At 38.8% G+C, this 23,528-nt stretch overlaps 1 protein-coding gene across 1 annotated transcript; it reads right to left on the bottom strand.

Annotated features, from left to right (window-relative positions):
* Window positions 1–2,073: 2,073 nt before the first annotated feature.
* Window positions 2,074–22,238, bottom strand: fah (fumarylacetoacetate hydrolase (fumarylacetoacetase)). The gene is made up of 14 exons (XM_080885077.1): window positions 22,083–22,238; window positions 21,488–21,598; window positions 20,085–20,206; window positions 17,115–17,164; window positions 15,664–15,754; window positions 14,464–14,561; window positions 13,703–13,755; window positions 13,422–13,521; window positions 9,785–9,915; window positions 7,445–7,520; window positions 6,375–6,421; window positions 4,302–4,403; window positions 4,000–4,117; window positions 2,074–2,533 (listed from the first exon to the last, which is right to left on the bottom strand). The coding sequence occupies exons 1-14, from the start codon at window positions 22,161–22,163 to the stop codon at window positions 2,457–2,459; spliced, it is 1,257 nt and encodes a 418-aa protein (XP_080741203.1). The 5' UTR covers window positions 22,164–22,238; the 3' UTR covers window positions 2,074–2,456.
* Window positions 22,239–23,528: the final 1,290 nt, after the last annotated feature.

Below are 23,528 nucleotides of genomic sequence, written 5' to 3'. Positions count from 1 at the left end.
GTCTTAAATAATCAGGCCCCATCTTATCTTAATGACCTTGTAGTACCATATCACCCTATTAGAGCACTTCGCTCTCGCTCTGCAGGCCTACTTGTTGTTCCTAGAGTATTTAAAAGTAGAATGGGAGGCAGAGCCTTCAGTTTTCAGGCCCCTCTTCTGTGGAACCAGCTTCCAGTTTGGATTCAGGAGACAGACACTATCTCTACTTTCAAGATTAGGCTTCAAACTTTCCTTTTTGCTAAAGCATATAGTTAGGGCTGGACCAGGTGACCCTGAATCCTCCCTTAGTTATGCTGCAATAGACGTAGGCTGCCGGGGATTCCCATGATCAGAGATGGGCAGTAACGCGTTACTTGTACCGAGTAGCTACGACGTAATGGGAAATTCACAGAGAAACTCGTGGATTCTTTAACTGACCGCGGCACACCTGCACCAGGGTAAACCTCCGCCTGCCCCACTCCTGCTTTACAGGTGAAAATAGAGCAACAGGACCGCTGAGTCTTTGACTTTATTTATTTTCTGCTGTGTTTTACTTGCATCTATTTGAAAGACTGAGTGTAAACACAAAAAATATTTTATTTTATGTGCTGGAATGTGCAGAAAATAGGTTTAAATGTTAAACTAATTTCTTCCAGTCAGAGAATGTTGCATATAATTTAATTTTTGCTTGATGCATAAAGTTAAAAGATTAAAACTAATAAAACAAGTTTTAAAAAGAGACTTTTCCATTTGATTACATTTTGTATGATGGATTATGCAGAAAAAGTAGAATTGGGCTGAAAGATCTATCGCTTTATCACCTACTCAGGTTGTAAATCGTGTTTTTAAAAAGTAAATAATTAATTACTTTTGAAAATAAGTAATCAGTAAAGTAACTGGATTACTTTTTGGGGAAGTAATTAGTTACTGATTACTTTTTTCAAGTAACTTGACCAACACTGCCCATGATGCATTGAGTTTTTCCTTTTCTCACTCACTATGTGTTAACAGACCTCTCTGCATTGAATCATATCTGTTATTAACCTCTGTCTCTCTTCCACAGCATGTCTTTATCCTGTCTTCCTTCTCTCACCCCAACCAATTACAGCAGATGGCCCCGCCCCTCCCTGAGCCTGGTTCTGCCGGAGGTTTCTTCCTGTTAAAAGGGAGTTTTTCCTTCCCTCTGTCGCCAAAGTGCTGCTCATAGGGGGTCATATGATTGTTGGGTTTTCTCTGAATCTATTATTGTACGATCTACTGTACAATATAAAGCGCCTTGAGGCGACTGTTTTTGTGACTTGGCACTATACAAATAAAATTGAATTGAATTGAAAAGTGGGATTTTAAATCTTTTAGAAGCTTTTCAAATATGATCATCAGGGGAGATCTCATTTCATCTGTTTTGTTTATTTCTGACTGGTTTATTTCCTCATACTCTCACCTCTCAAAGAGTTGGGGTCCCAGAAGAAATCTACAAAAATCTGTGAAAAGAAAATGCTTCATTGCTCTTTTCCTACTTTTATCTAGAAATGTACACCCAATCCTGGTCCAGATTACAAATGTTTGAGTACTCCTTGTGATGTTAAAGGTATTATTTATTTAAATGTCAGAAGTCTTCTTCCTAACCTGGATTCAGTGTAACTTTGGGTGAACACATCTGATTCTGATATTCTTATATTACCTGAAACCTTGCTTACAAAATCAATTACTGTTTAGCAATAATGAGACAGTGTGTCATGACGCTGTTTCTTCTTCACTGCACACTGAAGCAAATACAGAATCACCACCTCCAGACAGCTTTTTTTTATTCATTTTTTATTCAGCTTTTCAGAAATGATTGTCAGATTTTTGGAAGCATTCATTCTTGCATCATCTTTACCCTGTATTCAAGTTTACCAATTCATCTTTTTCCTATTTTTGGTCATATGCATATCCTGTTCCACTGGAGTTTCAGATAATAAGGTCAAAATGTTTACAAGTCCTGAAAAATCAGAATGACCTGAACATTTACATTTAACCAATTTTAAGCTGCTGCTCTGTAAGGTGACATAGAGAGATAATATATTCATCTCAGATCAACTTCTATGGAAGTGGAAGAGCTCCAGTTGGATAATTCTGAATGCAGCTGTGTTCCTGAGGTGGCTGAGTAAGTCCGCATGAAAACAAGACAATAACAGAACCAAATTTAAAATGGATGATTTCGTCATAGAGGGGATACAAAACATCAGTAACACTGATCCTGGTACAGCAGTAACATTGTGATATGATACAGGACAATCTCTCTGCTGGATGGTTATTTCATTATAGATCAGTAACAAGGTCAGAGATCACATTGAGAGAAATCTGCATTCATTCTTTACTAAAGCCCATAGCGCCCCTTTAAAGAGAAGAGGAGAGTGAGGGGGAAGGTCCATGTTGCAGTTTTCCATTGTTGTCATCAAAGCCAAGTGAAATACTTGTGTGAGTAGACATCTGTTTTAGAGCAGCAAAGCTGGAAGGATTGTTCCCTGGCACGTCCCAAAGCCCACCCTGTAGCCATCTCCTTCACAGTAACCTAAACAGAGGAAGCCATTGGACACGTATATGACCAGTGTCATGATGCTGTGTAATACTGTGTAAGCTCGAAAGCTGAATTTCTGACAGGCAATATAAAAGTAAAACTTTCTCTACTTTAGTGAGCCATCTGTTTGTAGTCATACATTTGTTTAGGGCTGTGCGATATGACCAAAATCTCATATCCCGATATAAGACATTTATTGTCCTGACAACGATATATATCAGAAAAATTTTAGATTTTCTGCCAATTCTGTGAATCTCGACTTGCATGAAATGTTTTCAGCTGGGTGTTGAGTCTTTTGACCCATGCATGAAACTATACATTTTCTGATATAAGTAGTAAAGGCCGCTTATATCTAAAAAAAAAAAGCGAGAACTTTAAGAAATTAATAGAGCCACTACAGTGACCATCACAACGCTGATAAAATATTGCTGTAAATTGTTTATTTGCAACACCACGAAACTGTCACGGCTGGCGGGGTGAGCCGTGTGGTGTGGAGGAAATGGAGGACCCAAAATGCAGCAGTGACTGATGGTACGAGTGATGTTTATTCACAAGTGGTAGTGGCAGAAACAGGCAGAGAGGTATGACAGAACAACTGAAGAAACCTAAACTGGGAGAACTAAATGACAAACCTGAGACCATACAAAAGGCGTGCGGGGCAGAGAGACGCAGAGACAGGAACACCATAGAACGCAGAGATACACGGAGGAACGCAGACGAGCCGACAACGAACACAGACCGACACCCACTAAATATACACACACAAGGTAATCAGGTAATCACACACAGGAGGGAAGAACAGCTGAACCTAATACACATGAGGACCGGAGGAGACAAGCTGAACACAATAACAACAGACACAGACTTTCAGAACAAAACAGGAAATCTAGGACCCGAACCGGACACAAGGGGGGAGGACACAGAATAACTAGAACAGAGGAAAATAATCACAAAACACAAAACGCTGGGTCAACGACCCAGCACCATGACAGAAACAAACGGTAGCGTGATATGAAACGATGGATGTTTTCATATCATCATCCGAGCCGATATCGTTATCTCGAACAGCTACATTTGTTTATGTATTATTGTTATTATTTAACTATTTGTTTTTAACAACAATAATAAAATATTGAAATACACTTTGAAACTGAACAGATTCCTTTCATAATGTCAGCCAGATTAAATTTTCAAGTTCAACAAGTCCAAACTTCAGCTGCAAAATTAAGATAAGAGTTTATCTGGAAATGCCTGAAGCACACGAGAGTCCGACAGTGTACCAGCATGCAGTTATGTTCTAATTCTTCAATCCTTATGTTTTGTCTATTGTAGTTAACCTTATCTTTATGTCCATGTTGGCATTATGTAAAGATGCAAAAATGTTATTGCTACTTCTAAAAATATTGTCACATAAATCCAAATGATATGAAGTGGAAAGCATACGTTTTAAACAGACCAACCTGATATAGTGACTTCATCTCCATCATTCAAGAAGGTTCTAGTTCCTTCTCCTCCCAGGTCAATGTTCTTAGAGCCATTCCACGACAGCTCAAGCATGGACCCAAAGCTCTCTGGATCCTGCCATGAAACAAACCAGTTGCAATAAGGACAATGGAAAAGCAACAACAGTGTGAAAAGCCCACAAGAGAATTTGCTAATGAGTGATGTTATATAATCTAGCTTACAAACTGAGAACTGACAGACAAAAAGGTACACATTACAGTCATCGAGTCCTAAGCATACTGTGCATGTGGACACTCACAGGTCCACTGATGGTGCCTGAAGCGAGCAGGTCTCCTGGTTTGACATTGCAACCATTGACCGTGTGATGGGCAAGCTGCTGCTTCATGGTCCAGTACATGTACTTGAGTCAGAGAGACAGAAATAAAAATAAAACATTAGTGAATTCAAGACGGGGACAGTCATGGTACGCAGCGGCACAGCACGCTTTTCTACTGTGCACTTTATTTTGTCTTTTTTATGCCTTTTTACTGCAGCTTCCTGCAACACACTGTCACTTTCAGTCGTCAGACATCAGCCTCAGCCTGAACCTGGCCTTTACTTCAGATTCGACCGACATTATCCCACCTGAGATTGTGAGACCACCCAGCGCTCTGTGGTACATTGTCAGAAACAGACAGCCGAGGGAGAGGAAACAAAAGTGGGGATGGAGAACTGATTATCATATCCAGCTGTCAAAATAACAACACAAACCCCTCCATCCATCCTCATCCTCCTCATTAATGACAGCTCCCTCACAAACATCCCTGATCCCTCAACGGAGTTACCGGTCAGACATTACACTGCCAGGACCGCAACAAAGGAAGGGGGGGGGGGGGGGGGGGTGCTCTGTGCTTATGTGCTTCAGGACTGGTGCCGTAACAATAGGATTGTGGACAGTCACTACTCACATGTCAAATAAGTGCAGGCCCTTTAATTTACCTCACAAGCTAACGGCAGCTGCATCAAACAGCAGAGAGAGCGCCCGGAGAGTGTCCATAATCTTGCTTTCAGAAGTCATGTTTAAATCTGTGCTCTGTACCAAATTCCAACAACATGTTACATGTGCCACACAAATATGGACTCTATACTCAGAGCAAATCCTTTGCACTACTTCCAAGCACATGGTTCTCCAGTGGGTGCCTTTCTCTTGTTTTGTATATATTCCTGTTGACTGTATATATTTCACCTGTTTGTTATTTATTCCTGCTGTTTTTCTATTTACCTTTTATTCCTACACAGTTAGCATCGAGCACCCATAATTTTGTTGTAGATGTACATTGGCAATAAAGGGCTATTCTATTCTATTCTATTCTATTCTATTCTATTCTAAAAGAGAGCAACTGAAACTTTATACTGATTCTCCATTCTCCTAACGAATAAAGGCCAATCCTTCCTTTTGCAGTCTTCTGACCAGCTGAGAGAAATGAAGAAGTCAACAATGTCAAAATTGCTACAGCTACACTAAATAGATAAAAATGTCAGAACACATTTTACATAACACAAACATTTACAAGAGAATCGGTCTTTCTAAAGAACTCACTGACTTTGAGTGTGGTGCTGTAACAGGATTTCAAATCAGTTCATAAAAATGCTTCCCTTATTCCATGTCTGGTAAGGTTCTCCAGGTTCTCCCGGTCATTGTAGTCTAAGAAGCTTGGTAAGAAAAGCGTCTGAACGTCTTTAAGTTTCCTTGAAGACGTTTCACTTTCATCCGAGAAGCTTCTTCAGCTCTAAGAACAACTGGTGCAGAGTCACAGCTTTTAAGCCCTATGGGAGTGTCCCCCCAAGAGAGACATGGACCCCCTCAGATGAGAGGTGAAACGTCTTGAGGGAAACTTGAAGTAGTCCAGACGCTTTTCTTACCAGGCTCCTTAGACTTCCCTTATTCCATGGCCAATTTTATGTTGTTTCTTTGCTGCAGCAACTCAAAAAACCGGAGCAATCCATGTCAAGTTAAATCAAAGGATTGCTGAGAGCCAAGGCTTTAAATGACTCGATAACTTCAAAATCCCTCTGGCATTAACATCAGCACAAAAACCGTGTGCTGAGAGCTTCACAGCATGGATCTCCATGACTGAGCATCTGTTGCATATATAATGTGTAGATGGCTTACTACTTTTGTTTATACATGCTGTTTTTCTTTAGTGGTGCAGCCAAAGAATATAATAAAATATAATCATTTAAGAATGAAGCAACCATAAAATGCTGGCAAAACAGGCATAGCTGAGACAGCAACATGTCAAGTCCTCTTTAATCGTATTTTATATAATACGGTTTGTTTGTTTAAAAACATGTAATATAGTGGTTCTGGCTCTGCAACCATGAATCTTACCTTAAAGTTGGATCTGCAGATGTTCACAGCTTCAGCCATGCCTTTGCCTTTAACAACAGAACAGATATTCATTTCAAAACATGTTACTCTCCTAACCAAGAGCATTATTATAGTGAACTAAAACTAAACTAAAAATGTGGGCAAATGGTTAACTGAAATAAAATCGCATCCATCTTCTTCTATTTAGTAGAAATAAGAACTATCCTTAAAAAAAATTAATAAAAGAAATTAAAGCAGCATTGTGTACTTTTAAAATAACTAAGTTCAAATGAAAGTATATAATAAATGAGCTTGTTTTAGGGTTGTGACAGTTTGGTCAGTTGTGTTTGTTGCCTGACCTGGACCGTCAGTGTGTCTGTGAGTCAACAAAAGTGCAACTTCCTTTATGTTATAATAGCAGAGTAGCACTGACACTTTTAAAAAGCAAACTAAAATAAAATATTTTGACTAAAAAGACTAAAAGCTAAACTGAAAAGAATAAACTTACTCTGGCAACGAACTGAAGCTAAACTGAAGGGAAAACAAAACCTCCAAATGAAACAAAAATAATAATAATAATCTAGGATCAAAGTTATCGTAGTCTTGTAGTTTCTAATTTTTATTTTTATTTCATTTGGAGATTTGGTTTTCAGGCAACCACCAGTTTACAGTAAATACAGAAATAATGCTTTACACCAGAAAATCCAATGGGGTCAACCCAATCTTAAACTTTTAAGGCCAGAAAATTCTCATTTTTTGAAAAAAATCTGATCAAACTACGAGAAAAATTTGTATTTCTTTGAATATTTTATTCCCAAACCAAACAGCAGAAGATTGTTGTCTATTAAGTGCTAATGCTACCCAGTCATTAGGGTATGAGCATTCATTAAAGTATCTACCCAACAGTATGTAGAAGGTTGAATGAGACTCACTTAACCAGCTGCATTAGGATGCTGCCTGCATATTGAAACATCACAGAAACTCTATTACTATATATTACTTAACACTGGCAGGGACAGTGCTACTCCTCATGAGAGAACTTGACCATGAGTATATGTACAATTGATATCATGATAGTTTGTGGATGGTACCTTTTAGTGAAACAAACAGATTAATATTGAAAGTATACGCATCATGGTGTTGTAGGTATGGGAGGGGTTCTGGATCCTGTTGGAAGACACAAAATACAAAGCTGAAAAAGAACAGTGAGCAAAAAGAGATGAAAAAGAACACATTTTCATTTCACAGGTTAGAATGATGGAAGAAAAAGGTTGTGAGGTGATGTCAGATGGGACGGTCTGGCTTGTGGTCTTTGCTCTAATTCATCGCAAAGGTGTTCAGTCAGGTTGAGATGAGGACTCGGTGCAGGTCAAGTTCTTCCTTGTCAATCTCACCAGTCAATCCCATCGTTATGGACCTTGATTTGTGCACTGGTGCACAGTCATGTAGGAAGGGATCAAGTTGGGAACATGAAACTGAATGAAACTGAACATGAATGACTTGGAATGCTGAAGCATTAAGAGTTCCTTTCACTGGAAGTAAGGGGCTGATCCCAGCTCCTGAAAAAACCCACCATAATCCTCCCTCCTTTAAGAAAATGACACTTGGCACAATGGCAGTGAAGTACCACTCTTGTGGCAACAACCAAACCCAGACTCCTCTATCAGAGTGACAGAAGCACGATTCATTACTTCAGAGACACGTCTCCACTGTTCTAGAGTTCAAGCTCCTGTTCTGCTGATGGGTTAAGGACCTTTACCGCCTTGTCCAGCATTATTTTAATTTGTTTGTTTTTTTTGCCTGTCCTGTCCAGTACTGTAGCCATCAGAATTATTGTCTGAAGGCCAAGAAAAATGCCGAATCGATTTATTTTCCCTAGTGGACCATTACGTATTTGCTAAACTGGTCTTGATTGACTGGTCCACTTGATTAGATTTTTCTTTACTTTAAGTTATTACTAGAAAGAAGATTAAGAAGAAGGAAAGTGAAGTGAAGATATATTATATATTATTATTGATATATTATATATTATTATTTTTTTTGCACTAACTTGTCTTGTAGCACCTTGGTTCCTGGAGGAACGTTGTTTCGCCTCACTGTGTATTTTTAAACTGTATATGGTTGAAGTGACAATAAAGTTGAACTTGAACTTGAACTTGAACTTGAGTTGGGAAGAGAGTTAAACGAATGAGAGGGGACAAAAATAAAGGAGAAGACGGGTAGAGAGAAAGGACACTGAAAATCTACTTGACCACCTGCTGGAAAAAAACAACCAACAAGAAAACAACACAGCAGGGAAACCACAGCAACAACCAACATAAGCACAAGTAACAGTAAATAATAAATACTGAATGTTGAGTACATGTTTCTACACCTGTATGAACACATGTGTGTACACCTGTGTCAAAAAGTGGGTGTGGGAAGTCATAGCCCCGCCCCCCCAAGAAGCAGGCATGGAGGAGATCTGGGCCCCGGACATCTGGAGGCCACCCAGAGCATGAGGACCACCGCAGGGGCAATCACACCACCCACTCAGAAAAGACCTGAGAAGTGTCCTAGAAAGAGGTCACCCAGCAGCCACTGTACAGAAGCCACAGGGCGACGGGCCCAGAGGCTCCACTGGCAGCCGGCTATGCCACCAGGAGTGAGCCAGTACTCACCCAAGCATAACCACCAATGCACCGGCAGCTGGGGGCACCAGCCACTGGGAGGGTGTGTGGTGGGAGGGGCCTGAGATGTTCTGAGAGAGGTGGAATCTGAGACCTGACCTAACACCTAGATATAGATGAACAGGCACACACAGACACAAAGATCCGTTCCCACCCTCATGCACACATATACAAATACTCAGCACTTGCCCAACATGGACACACACAGAAATAAATGTAGTACACACGCTCACACTCCCCTCTACATACTCTATATTCCAGGCACAAGCACCCCCAGAGGAGCAATCCCAGACCATGGACATGGTTCCCTTTACGCTGGGGTGGAGAAAGAAAACCACCCCGGGTCCTGCAACAGCAGGGAAGCCCACCAGCCCAGACTCAGACCAGCTTCTCCTCCCAACCCTCCACCCCAGATGGCAAACAGAGAACGGGGTGTGTGAAGAAAGGAAGCCCCTTCCTGGAGTCAGCTCACCCCCCGACCCCCATGTGTGAGCCGTTCCCTGATATCCACCAAGGACAGTGGGTGCCTGGGCCCATCCAGACTGAGGCCCACAGCAGCAGCACCACCAAGCCACACAGAGCATGAGGAAGCCCCATCCATGCAGTTAACTCCCAGACTGCATAAGACAATAGACGCCCAAGCTGAGTTCATCTTTTGACTCGATGCTATAGTCTGATTCAAATGTGCTCCTTAATTCTTTTTGAGCAATGTACTACATGCCGCTTATCTTTGTTGTTGTTAATTGAGAACCTTATGTTCACCTGAATGGGGTTAGGCTCAGCAAAGGGTAACAGTGCCTCCATGGGGACGACCCAAGGTGAAATAGTTGTCCCAAAATTCTTCCCCAGGAAAGGTCCCAATGGAACATACTCCCAGGCCTGGATGTCCCTAGCTGAGAATAAACACAAGTGAGAGAAAATTAGGAAGGTTATTCTTTTTTCTTTCCAAATTACTTTGCAGATTATTCAATCCACTCTTGTGGCAAACCTTTAATTTAATAAGTTGTATTCCAGGACACAAATTTCCAAAGTGCATAATTATCGGTTAATACAAGAGTTCAAATATGGTTGTCCATTCATAAAACTTTGTGTTCTTCGTTGCCACATTGACAAGTGTATACTGAGATAGTCTATACGTTGGTCGCACATAGTATTGTCATGATCCTGGGTCTGTTGACCCAGCGTTTTGAGTTTTAGTTTATGTAAGCCCTTCAGGTTTCCTAAGTTCATTTGTTATCATGCCTAGGTGTTTCTAGTTCTTATTATTTCCCCCTCGTGTTTCCAACCATGTTAAATCTCCCCTGCTCTTCATGCGTTTCATGTCTGTGTCTTACGTTGTCAAGTTCGGGTTGTCATGTCTATGTCTCTTTATGTTTCCTGTTTTATTGTGAAGAGGTCTGGTGTTTCTGTGTTCATCGTGTTCAGTCTTACTCTCCCACTGTGACGTCATTATGTTCATGTGTGCCAGCTGTTTCCCCATGTGTTCCCACTTCCCTCATCATCCTCCTGTGTGTATTTAGTCCGTGTGCTTTCAGTCATTTGTTGTCAGGTCGTCTGCTCATCCATGTCTCATCCCCAGGTACCCATGTCAGTTCACTATGGTTAAGCTTTTTCATGTTTTGTTATTAGTTCACCCAGTTTAGGTTATTGTTTAGGTTATTGTTTAGTTTTCACCGATGCCCGATTATTTTTACCCACGTTTTGGTCTGCGTTTGAGTCCTCCTCTGCAACACATACGGTCTGCCCCAGCCAGACCGTGACAAGTATACGTCCAGATTAAATATCTTTGTTTCAAAATCATGCAGAGTGTAATGATTTGTGTATTTATGTCAGTGAACACGAACAAATGCATTGCCTTGTCACGGCCTTTTCATGTTTTGCCATGAGAATTGGTAGTAAGGGACAATTCATCCATTCTATTTATTAATGAATCAATTTTCCAAGGGACATTTCTAAAATACACGCACAAGCACATGTTTAGTCTAAGTAATGTTTTATATGTACTAAAACAAACTGTTGACAAGTTAAATTTAATCTTGATCTTGAAAGGTTAGTATATCCAGTTCATACCTGGTACCATAATTCATTGTTGTAATCCAAAGTTTCATATTCACTGTTCCTCAGATTCCACTTCATTTAGAAACTGATTTCTTTTGATCTCACAACATTTTAATGTTTAAAATTACATCTTTAACAAATCAGTGATTAGAAAAATATATTTTTAATTAAATTAAGAAAACATTTTCTACAATTTAAAGCTGCAGTGGAGACCGTCTAATTAAATCGTCTAGATTGGTTCAAAGTTGCATTAGCTACTGAGGTACCAGCATGGCCGCCTACAGGTTTAGTTTTAATGAAGCTGGTTCCTCTCATGAAATCTAGCTGCAGTTCATAATTAGACAGTGGATGTTGTTTAAGTATATTATACAACAGTTTGTGTAAGTATATATTTTCACAAACAATGACTCAAATGGAGCTGTGGCAGTGTAACAGGACTGTTACTTACGAAGAGTAACTCTCTGCTTTGGGGGTGACTGTAGCTCAGGAGTCAGAGCAGCTCCGCTAACTGAAAGGTTGGTGGTTTGATGCCTGGCTGCTCCAGTCTGCATAGCAAATATCCTGTGGCAAGATACTAACCTCAATTTGTTCTCTGATGCATCTATCAGATTAAAAATGTGTGTGAATGAAAGCACTTTCTTTTTCTTTCTGGGTTACTTATTCTTTGATGTTCAAAGAACGTATGGGTCCATTTTGAAATGTTTGTTTCGTGCTGGCTATAGTTTTAATGCCAGTCTTCTTTCAGAATCTTTTTCTGTTCTTGCACACAGATACATTTCATTGCCTGAGCTTTCTCCACTGAAAAAAATACTTTATAAACAAGAAGAAAGCATTGCATTTAGCTTATTATGCAGTTCTATGGGAGAAAGTTTACATGGCAAATATTCATAGAAAGTCTGTGGTGAAGTCTGCAGCCTGATGTCCTGAGGGCATCAGCAGTCGTGTATAAAGTAAAAGTGACATCAGTTCACCTTCAAGCTGCATATTCAGCAGAAATGTCACAGGCTGAAAAACCTCTTACCACTGTACTGTTAGGAGGAAAAGCTGGGGACTAAAGTGAAGAGTTCACTAGTAAGACAGGATGTGCTTGAAATATCAAAAGTCCAGAGAATATGTTCCCTAAAGACAACTCCCTACTTACTGGATATTTTAAGAGTAAAGTTAAATTCAAAGGTTTTGTACATTTAGCTTTTTTTCTTTTTCCTACGGCTTGTATCTCTCTGACACTCAGACACGAGAAGGCCTGGCTTACAATCTCCGCTCTGATTCATCATAAAGGTGTTCTATCAAGCTGAGAGGAGGATTCTGTGCAGGCTAGTCAAGTGCTTCCTCAGCAATGTCAATCTCAGCATCCACTGCCCTGTGATTTCACATGGCCCACCTGTCAGGGGTTTTGAGTTTGTTCTGTATTTTTGAGTTTCTTGTGTAAGGTTTGTGTTATTCTTATTAGGGTCTAGTTGAGTTGAGTTGAGCCGTTACTATCATCTGTCTCCTTGGTTTTTGTGTCTTGTTTCTTGTCTAGTCCGTCATGTGTTTTAGGTCTGTGTGTTCCATAGTGTCAAGCTTGTGTTGTCATGTCTATGTCTCTCCATGTTTCCTGTTTTATTTTGAAAGTCTTGTGTTGCTATGTTCAATGAACATCTTGGGATAACAAAGCAGCAATATCTGCTCCTGTACTTTAGACACATGGGATTCATGTAGCCTCTCTCCAAGTACCAATAAAAGACAAAGCTACAATAGTAGTTGTGTTGAAAAGGCACAACCTGTACTCCCTGAATAGCCTCCCAAATCACAGCCGGGCAGGGCAGAAGTAACTCACCCAGTGTTGTGCAGAGGATTACAGAGTGCATACATATAAGACTAAACAGCAGACTTGGTTTGTTGTGGAGGGTGGAAGTTCATGACTTATTTTTTCACTTTACTTTAACCGGAAATAAACTTTCAGTTACACTTTTAGTAGCTATAGCTATGAAAATATGAAAACAGCTTGCAGCATTCATAGCATGTAAAATTACAATCTATGAATATAAAAGGACAATTAGCTTTTACAACCAGATACAATGTGTCATTTGAACATAATTATTTGAGTCTCATAGGTGTTCTTATTGAATAGCGTCACAACCACATGTGAAATGTAAGATTCTGTGTAAACCTTAGTTTGACTATGGCACTGCAGTTGGTGGCGTACCAATGTGTTCTCTAGTAACGTTTTGGGAGTCCCCCCTTCTTCTCCTGCAGATTATCTACTATAAACATTCCCATTTCTGTTGCATAGTAAAACCATCTTCAAGCATTTACAACATGAAAATGTTGGTGAGGTGTATTGTTTAGAGACTCTTACCACTCCAGTCATTCATGAGTACCATTCCAAAGATGTGTTCATGGGCTTTCTGGATAGGAATGGGTTCCCCTAGCGGATTACCTCCTCCAACAAAGAATGCCTGATCACAAACAGAAGCAGTTGTGAATATGAAAACAACTAAATACTGAAGTACAATACTGAATATTCTGACCAGAGAAACTCTGATCTTTCTCTCAGTTAATTCAGATGTTGAAATTAAATTAATACAATTACAAATAAAATACACCTGGGCTGTTAGATTAAACAAACACATTAATCACCATCTCCAGTTCAATGTCCAGCTTCTTAGATGGGCCAAACACTGGGGGTTTTGCTAAAAAGCAGAACAAAGGCAACAGTTATCGTCAGCTACGAGGTGAGACTGTGCCGAAGCTGCTCAAAGTCACAAGCACATCACGCAGTCATATCTGTGGACAAGTAAATGGTTTATATACAGCATATGATTGGATTTAGACGCTAAAGATGCATTAATTGATATTCTGATTACTAATAAAACACAAATTAGTTAAGCAACATACAAACAAAAATAAAATAAAGTTCTTGAAACTAGATCAGGGGAAGCCTTGAGGATTTTTAGCACTTATATGATGAATGTAATTTGGATGCTTTACCTCTGATTTGGTCCATCGGGGTAATATAGATCGATCAAATTCAGTTCACTTACTAGTCTCTAACTTTGCGTCTTGCTGAACACATAGTGTAAAGTGATTTATCAAAACTTTTTTACTATTTGCTGCTGCTGTAAATTCCTTAGCATTAGATATCACTGCTGATTCATTAAATTAGCATTGATTTACTTTACTTATCCTGTTTGATGAGTAAAGGTTTACATGAACTCTTAAGATGTAAATGGTTTGATTTCACAAGACTTGAGACTAATTTATTACTTAGTACTTGTTATTCTGTTTCTTTGTTATTCTGTTTCTTTCGCTGAGGGAACATGTGCACGTAATTTCGTTCCACCTCATGTAAACATGTGATGCGAATACAATAAAGAATCCTTGAATTATAAGGATCTTACTCTGATCAGGCCTCATCTGGCCTGAAGGGCGGCGGATGGGAGTCCCAGAAACAACCACTGATGATGCCCGGCCATGGTATCCCACAGGAAGCCTCAACCTGCATAATACAGAACTCAAGTCACTACAACAAGCTGCTGTGCCGCTTTAAGTCTGCAATGTGCAAAATGGATAGGAAATTGATTTCTGGCAAATAAGCTGCATCATTTCCAGTTATCTTCGAAATGTACAGTTAGTGACAACAAGAAGAAGATAAGGGTAAAGGCATAACCTGCAGAAATGAGACAAAGGTACTTATAGTTGAAGATGAAATATTAACCATAGTAAATAATGACTCATTTAATTATGTAAAAAAGCTCAATGTACGCGAGCGTGTGGGTAATTCTTCACAAAATATTCCAAAAACAAGCATTTTTAGGCATGTAAATAATGTTGAATACTAAGAAATTTCAAATCACATATGTTGCTAAATGGCAAAATGTCTGACTTTGAGATGATAAACCCCACGGTAGCATTTCTGTTTCAGTTCAGCAGCATCGATCGTTGGTCACGTTCATAGTTTGATTGCTGGTTTTCTGGACTTAATTGTCTTCTGAATCATATTTTCAAAGTGTTTATATGCAATAAAATCCAAAAATAAATTCGCTTTAGTAACTTTGACACAGTCACATCTGCTGTAATATTTACACAGATTACTGTGGTTTACAGAAATACTCATTTTGGCCATGTCATTTTCAGGCAGTAACCTCAGAAAGACTGTATGGGCGTTTAGTTTGGCAGGTGTTTTGGTAGCAACCAGGGACCCCATACAATATATGACATGTTGTGGTTTACCATTTGCCCTTTGGAGCTTTTAAATTGCTTCATTTTATAAATGAACTGTTAAAATGAAGTGTTAGGTAACTTTATGCAACCTTCACTGCCTGAGATGAAATTATCCAGTACAGTGTGTCAGAGGGGCACACAGTTATACTTAGCATTAGTCCCCTGAGAGCGCACGTTGTGACAGAGGGATTCAGTGGGGATTCCTACAAGTCCACTCCAAAGCTCTGAAGTACAAATTAATTAGGCAAACCTTGTAGTGGCCACAGTTTGTGGACAATTTGAAATGATCTCTTTTAATATTACTACACATTAAGGCCTCCCAGTCAGCATTTTCTTCATTGTATCAAGTGTTTACTGTTGGTTGGATTCACATGTACCAGTTTGGCATCAGAGCATTCTCCTTTCCCCGGAACATGATCCCAACATTAGTGGCATGATCTCTGGAGGAGTAGAAGTCCGTGTAGTCTCCTATGAAAAACAGACAGTTCATGAATGGGATGGATGCTTTCTTTAACAAACATTTGCAGGAGCGGTCTGCATGCCTAGGCACTTGATTTAGTGTACCATTTCGAGATTAAGTATAAAAAAGCTTATTTTTGCTTGTACTCTCTGCCGCCTGCATTCTGGGTCCACTATGTGGTTCTCCACCCAGTTATATTTGCTCTGTCACAGCTGTAGTAGGCTGTAAAAATGTGTTCTGAATTTTGCAAGTGTCTTGAGCCACTGCTATAGAACCAGCAATGTCCTTGTAAAAGAAGAAACAGCATTATTTGATGTGTGTGTGGTGGGGCGTGGTTTACGATGCTGCTGCAGGTGCGCTTGATCCACCTGCGCGGCATCTGCAATGACGCCTCGCCTGCTTAAAAGTTTGGAGATGTGGTTAACAATGTGGTTGTTGGTGTGTTGAGCTGGTGGCGGGCTAGCTGCAGCTGTGTGTGGATGTATAGCAACCGTGTGAGTGTTAATAAAGTATGTTGAAAAGCATGTTTATGCCACCGGGCCTGCCGTGGTCGTTTACAGTGTGAAATTAATCAAAAAAGGCTTTGTACACAGGTGTGTATAGATATGACATCAGAACAATGCAGAAGGTGCTTGCAGGCACCATTCCTGCCATTTTCTTTGGAAATAATGATATTTCTACATGACCTTGAAATTTTGAGTGGAAGTTTATATAAACTCGTCAACCACAACATTAAACTCAGACAGGTCAAGTACAATGACATTAAATCACATTAACTGAAGTTTGATAAGCGGTTAAGAAAATGTATTCATGAATGAATGGTATATACAAGTGTGTATAAGTGTACTCTGAAGTTCTTTGGGCAGTCAGTAAGATTTAAAGACTAGAAAAGTGCTGCAGTCAAGAGAGACTAATGACTCTCTCACTGCGTCCAGACTCAGCAGCTACGGCGCGCTGCCAGAGACCCTACGTATGCAGTTTAACAACCGTTTTTTGCCTTTGCTATCAGAACATCATGATAGCGTGATTACCTGACAGAAAATGACAATGAAGCCACATTTTTGCACAGGTTTGGCCTGTGGTTCTAAACTTTTGATCAGCTGTGAAACAGCCTGTTTCAATTTAAGTGTTGTTTTCAATAAATTGCTCCAAAAAATATTTTGTCTCACTCCCAATTCTGCTTGTTGCATGTTGAAGCTCTACTTGGAAACTTGTTTTGCAATGCCATCTCTTCAATAATCATGCAAAATATGTTTGTTTTTTGCCATTTTTCAAGTCGTCTTTAACTTTTAATTGTGACTGTATACAAAAGCAAGTCCATTTTCATACAACAAAATCTCTGATAAGAGAAGTTTAGGTGAGACTTACCAATGTTTGCAGGAAGGTGCATGATGACTGCGCTTTGATGGATAAATGCTCTGCACAGACAAAGGAAAGAGGTGGATATTAGCAAAATAAGCTTTCTCAAAAGAGGATACACACACTTATGGACATAAAATCTCCTGAAGACTAAATAATGCAAAGATACGTTTTGCTTTGTTTTGTTATATGTGGCTCAAAGGGGATTAAACAATACAAAACTGCATTTACAAACACAGACACACTTGTAGAGTGCAAAAAAATCCAGAAAACCCCCCCCCTTAATATTCTGGCAGCTTTGCACCAGAAAAATATCTGAAAATAACAAAATCTATCATCACGTAAAACTGTGGAAATTTTCTGTAATTTAAATACAATAAATGTGTGTGACGTGTGGGATACTAAATTAGACTGCAGCTGTTTTAGCTTTAAATTTACTAGAATCACAGACTTTGTATATTAAAAATAAATGCAGTAGTAGTATTAAAAACAATGACATTACCTATTAATATGGTAAAACACTGATCTAATACAATTATCAGGCCTCTAACAGCAGAAAAGTACTCTTATTAGTTGGGCTTTATTATGTAATTTAATGTGAACATTTTTGTACTTTTTATCCATAATTAATGCAATAATATTCTGTACCGCCCATTAAACAAAAGTCACAATATTTTTATTAAACGGGTACAGTGGTTTAAAAATACAGCAATCTACTGTTTATTTTTATACGGACTGTGTAATAGGTTTTTACGTGTATTCTAGCATAAAGTTAATGGATTTACCCTTTAAAAATTATCCTTGTTATTGTAATTATAATATATTGTTAACTACAGATGTTATAATGCACATACTGATCAATATGAATATTGAAAGAGACCATTTTATCATTTTATATAACTTTTTCAAAAATTAGAGAACAATGAGATTTTGTTTTACAGTGCCATCTCTTCAATAATTAGGACACACTTACTTGCTTTGCCTCAGCATTTAATTCTGTTAACAAACAGACCACAACAGAAAACTTCTAACAATCTGTCGTAAAAAAAACGAAAGTGCTTTGTTCAAATGGCTGTTAATGAGCCATAAAAAACAGCAAGTAATTAAACCTAGGATACACTAAATTTAGAGCCACACTGAATATGGCAAGTTTTCCTGGTGCTGCAGACACCTAAAGATATTTAGGCACGTGCAGACAGCAAAGTTATTTTTCAGTCTAGTTGACAACAGGCATAGTTTCTATGGTAGCTCGCTCTATCATTAGAAAATAACCACTACAAACTTCACTGGTGGTGGAGTCTGAGTACACCACATCTCCAACTTCCTCACCTAAACTGTTACAACTGGAGTGCTTAAATTTTGGGCGAATATTCTAAATACCATTAGCCACATTATAATAGATAGATAGATAGATAGATAGATAGATAGATAGATAGATAGATAGATAGATAGATAGATAGATAGATAGATAGATAGATAGATAGATAGATAGATAGATAGATAGATGCATGAGTGGGGCACAGAAAGGAATGGGCAAGAATACTAGAGGCACAAAACAACAGCTCCTGGTAGACAGAGCAGTCGTCCAAGACTGCAAGAGCAGGCTGACCAACCTGTGCACTGCCTCGATTGATTAGAAGAAGGCCAATGACTCGATGCCCCACACCTGGATCCTAGAATACGTCGAACTGTACAATATCAACAGGACCCTAAGAGCCTTCATCAGGAACTCAAGTTTTTATAACATGGTAGTTTACTTGATCATACTAACTTTAGCTACTTACCTACCTTTAACTACTCTGTCAGGGGTATTAATAGTTAGTAATAGTTAATAGTATGATGTATAAGTTAATATCTACAAGAGACAGTCCTAAATATAATGTATGAAATAAAAAAGGTTTTAGCTACCTTGCAGTCCTGAGCAGTAGCTAGAATGTGGGGTTTGCTGCTGTTGAAACCCATTGGTTTATGTAAGCATGGTTCTGTGAGGCAAGCCACAGAGGAAAATGGCAGCTAAAGTTAACTGTTGGTGCCTCAATTCTTTTCCTTCATCCTGGGCTATAATAGAAAATGCAGACTCCCGATAAGCAGCAGTCTGCCACCTACTGGCAGCTGGCTCTTTGCAACAGTGTCTAGTGTTGAAGTGGCAATTTAAAGGGATGCACACTGACTATTGCCCTAATTAACATAATTTCATCTTAATGTTAATAACCCAAAATAATCTGTGTCCTGATTGCACACCTCACAACACTGAATTGGACAACTGGGAAAACATGGATGGTATCTTATTTTTGTTTACTGGACATTTTAAACATGTGTTCCCCCTTCTTTCCTGCCTGAAATACTTTTACCATATTATGTATTGTCATCCAGATGCTGTGAAAGAGCAAATCTAATATATTCACATGTATAATTCTTTTAACCTAACTATTAGCATTTAGCATGTGTTTCCAGTTTATTCCAGACTTCCTGATTCTTTCTGATTCGTGTTTTATTCAGTTATCATTGCCATGGTATTAAATTGCTGCTTATTACACCAAAACTGCCAGTTGTTTCCTGGTCATCACTATTCTTTAAGCTTGTTTTAAAAGCTTATTAACATGGGTATTAATATGTTATTAAATAGAAGCAGGCAGTTTTGGATTTTGTAGTTGGAAGCAGGTTATTTATTGCTTTATACATAGATTACAATATTGTAGATGCAATATTACTCAACTGTAACCACTGTTGCTACCATTGTATTACTTGGATATTAAGTGGTTATTACTTTGGTAATTAAGTGGTAATAACTTAGAAATCAGCACATTATTACGTTCATGTTTCTGCCTTGTTACCCTATTATTACTACTTCATTACAGAGCTGTAATAGAAAGCACAAAAATATATGTATTTTCTAAGAGAAAAACAACACAGTAGCCTGAGGATGAAGATGCAGTGTAGACTATGCTTTGTACTGTACACTCCTGTAAACAGACTGACCTGCTCCGAAGGCTCATATCATCTCTCAGTGTGCTCTCATTGGCTGACAGCAGCATTTGCACTGTCCTTCTGGCTTCCCTCCAGGCCTCATAACCAAGAGCCATGAATGCATTCAGTGTAGGCTTATAGGGACACAGATAAAGGTTAGTATATGATCCACCAAGTAGCCTTTTTGGTACATTTCTTCAATGGAACATGAAACAAATAAAACTTTGGCTGATGCACAATACATTAGTGGGCGAGACCACAATCCAAGTGTAGGGGTTCTGTGTGACTAAATGTACACAGGAACCACTTGATCACTTCCAGCTTTGTCTGTTGTACTGTGAACATATCAAAAAGTAGAACTAGTAATGACAACCCTTTTGTTCTAATGAAAGCTGCTTAATTAGTGAATATACTTTCAAACATTTCTACTGTCCTGTAATGTAGGATATCTAAAATATATGATCCACAGAGTTCAGAATGTGATTCTTCCTGACTCATCTCTATACAAAGGAAAATATTTACATTGCTTTGAGAAAATATTTGCTCCCCTTTCTGTTTGTCATATTTGTCCCACTTACATGTTTCAGATCAAATAGATTTTAATATTTTAATACGTTTTAATATTATAGAAAGACAACCTTTGTAAATACAAAATATGATGATTTAACTTGTTTAAGAACTGCCACCAACGGCAGCATTTAAAAAAACACCATCATCATTTGAAAGGTTATTATGTTTTAAGAATGCATATTTGTCTTTCTAAATGATGTTTAGGACGAGACCTGCAGTCTGTCATGTTACTGAGAATGCCAAATCTGTAAAATCTGAAGCTGCGGTATTCCTGGAATCTTTATTTTCATTTTTATTTCCTTTTTTAAGGCATAAGATTGTCTATTAACGATCTGATCTTTAACTGACACAAAAAATTAACTTGCTGGATTGTATTGATATTCTACTGTATGATGAAGAGACATAGTATGGCAGTAATACAGTGGCTTGCAAAAGTATTCGGCCCCCTTGAACTTTCCCACATTTTGTCACATTACAGCCACAAACATGAATCAATGTTATTGGAATTGCACGTGAAAGACCAACACAAAGTGGTGCACACGTGAGAAGTGGAACGAAATTCAATACTTTGCACACCCCACTTTGTAGTTATTTATTTGTAACAAATGTTTGGAATCATGTATGATTTTGTTCCACTTCTCACGTGTGCACCACTTTGTGTTGGTCTTTCACCTGGAATTCCAATAACATTAATTCATGTTTGTGGCTGTAATGTGACAAAATGTGGGAAAGTTCAAGGGGGCCGAATACTTTTGCAAGTCACTGTATTTCATTTACTGAAATTTTGTTTAGTTAATGTCAGATTAAACAGGTAACCTGTGTTATTGGTTAATGTTTAGACTCACCTGGTCAAAGACATCTTGATGTTTGGAAAGCACAGGTCCTCTAAACAGAGACTTCACTGCACTGAGGTCTAGGATCTGGTCCCCAATCGCAACACCAATGCGATGTCTGGGCTTGGGAAGTACATGCATCCACAGAAATACACGTGACTAAAGATTATCTACTATGCTTTCACATACACCACAGTTCCACCACCAGTGTTATGTACATCAGGGCAAAAGGCTCCCTTTAATGCAAATAATAGTTCCCTACTAATACCACTGTTCTCTCTTCACATTAATTTAATTCTCATTGTGTCCTGTAGATGGAAGCATTGTCATCCAACCCCACTTGTAAAGGGACAAGTGGACCCATACCAGGCAAGAAAACATAGACACTGAATGTATGTATGTATGTATGGGGGGAAGGGTTGAGGTTTTTCATTCAATTTTAATCAACTCTCTTTGTCTGTGTGACTAAACTAGTGTTTGTGAGCAGAACATTCCCATGGGTCAGGTTTTTACTTGGAGAAAAAGAGGCTCTGCTGTCATCTCTGTTACTGAAAGGTTACGCAATATTCCTTCATTAGAATAGTAGTAAAAAGCAAACTACACTTACACTGTCAGGTGTAGAGAATATTCCATAAGGAAGGTTGTGGAAGGAGAAGTCAGAAGTTGGATCTACTGCTATAAAGGACATCTTCTCTTTGGCAGCTGGATTCAACTGAAGCTTACTGACTAACCAAAAGACTGAGCAGTAAGCTCTTCCAGATGTTTAACTTTAGAAAGGCCCCACCTCCTACTGGACAGCCAATCACATGTTGCCTAGAGTATCCACCTCTAGCTAAGGTCCCTGGAAGTTAATGCAAAACAGCCACATAAATGACTCAGCAAAACTGTAGCCTCATCTCTTGGTGGAGTATGGAGAGAGGGAAAGTTCATGCACCTTAGTAGAAAATGTTAAAGATCTCTCAGGTGTTAACTTTGAATGAAAAAGCCACAAGTAAGTAAGTAACACTTATATGATCGTGACAGATGCCATCGTTATTGTTTCAGTATTACTGATAGAAAATGTGCTGTCAGTCTTATAGAGTTTAAATAAAGTGTTACCAAATGTTTTTAGTTCAATAAAGTTCAACACATAATTTGCCTTTGATGTCTGTGCTTCCCATCAGGAAGATACATGAATGAGTTTGAACGAGTGGCACTTCACAGAGGCAGTTACTTTTTGTGTTTAAAAAATTTGTCCCAAAAGTTGATGTGTGTAGTTCTGTGATGTAGTGGGTCAAAAAAAGTATACTGAAACACACAATGATAGTCTAATAGAGTGAAAATATAACAGATAACACCAAATCCATTCTTACCCTCATTAAAACTGAAGTTTTGTGTAATCATACGTGCATTTTGACTTTTCTTCTCCATGAACAGACTTTCACTCGTCTGTTGTATTTATTGCTGAATTGTCTATCAGGAGTTTCAGCCCAAAGGAAAGCAAAAATTTTGGGCTTCAAATTTAATCACAAAATTATTTTGCCAGTGGCGCTCAAAACTTCTGTGCTTAAATCTTTCAATTCCCCCTTCCTCTCACAAACACACTCTCACACATTTCCCTTTTAAGGGTTTGACAGATTGACACACTCAAACAGAGAGCCTTTTCTTAATGATGAATTGGAAACAAAGTGAAGTTTACACTAATACAGTACATTTGCTTATGAAAGACTGAAGTGAGGAGTAGTAAAAAATTCAGTTCAACTTCCCTACAAACAAAAACACATGGGTTTGATTGCTGTGATAAGCTGTGGACAAACGCATGCCTGAGGTTGGCTTTGACGAGACACCATTTCGTATCTCTTTCATGCATAGTGGTCACCACAGTTACAGCTATTCAAAAGCTGTTTTCTTGTATTTGTGTCAGTGTTGATAGGGGAGAGAGGGCTTTTGCTGTGGCTGCACCCAGACTGTGGAACAGTTTACCTCCTCACATCAGATTCTCCACAAGCCTAGGAACTTTTAAAACTGCTCTTAAAACTCACCTCTTCTCATTGGCTTTTTAGCAAGGTTTAAC

Source organism: Rhamphochromis sp. 'chilingali', assembly GCF_963969265.1.
Source record: "Rhamphochromis sp. 'chilingali' genome assembly, chromosome: 6".
Taxonomy (NCBI): Eukaryota; Metazoa; Chordata; class Actinopteri; order Cichliformes; family Cichlidae; genus Rhamphochromis; species Rhamphochromis sp. 'chilingali'.
Note: the sequence above shows the minus strand (reverse complement) of the source record. Positions and strands in the feature narration are given on the sequence as shown.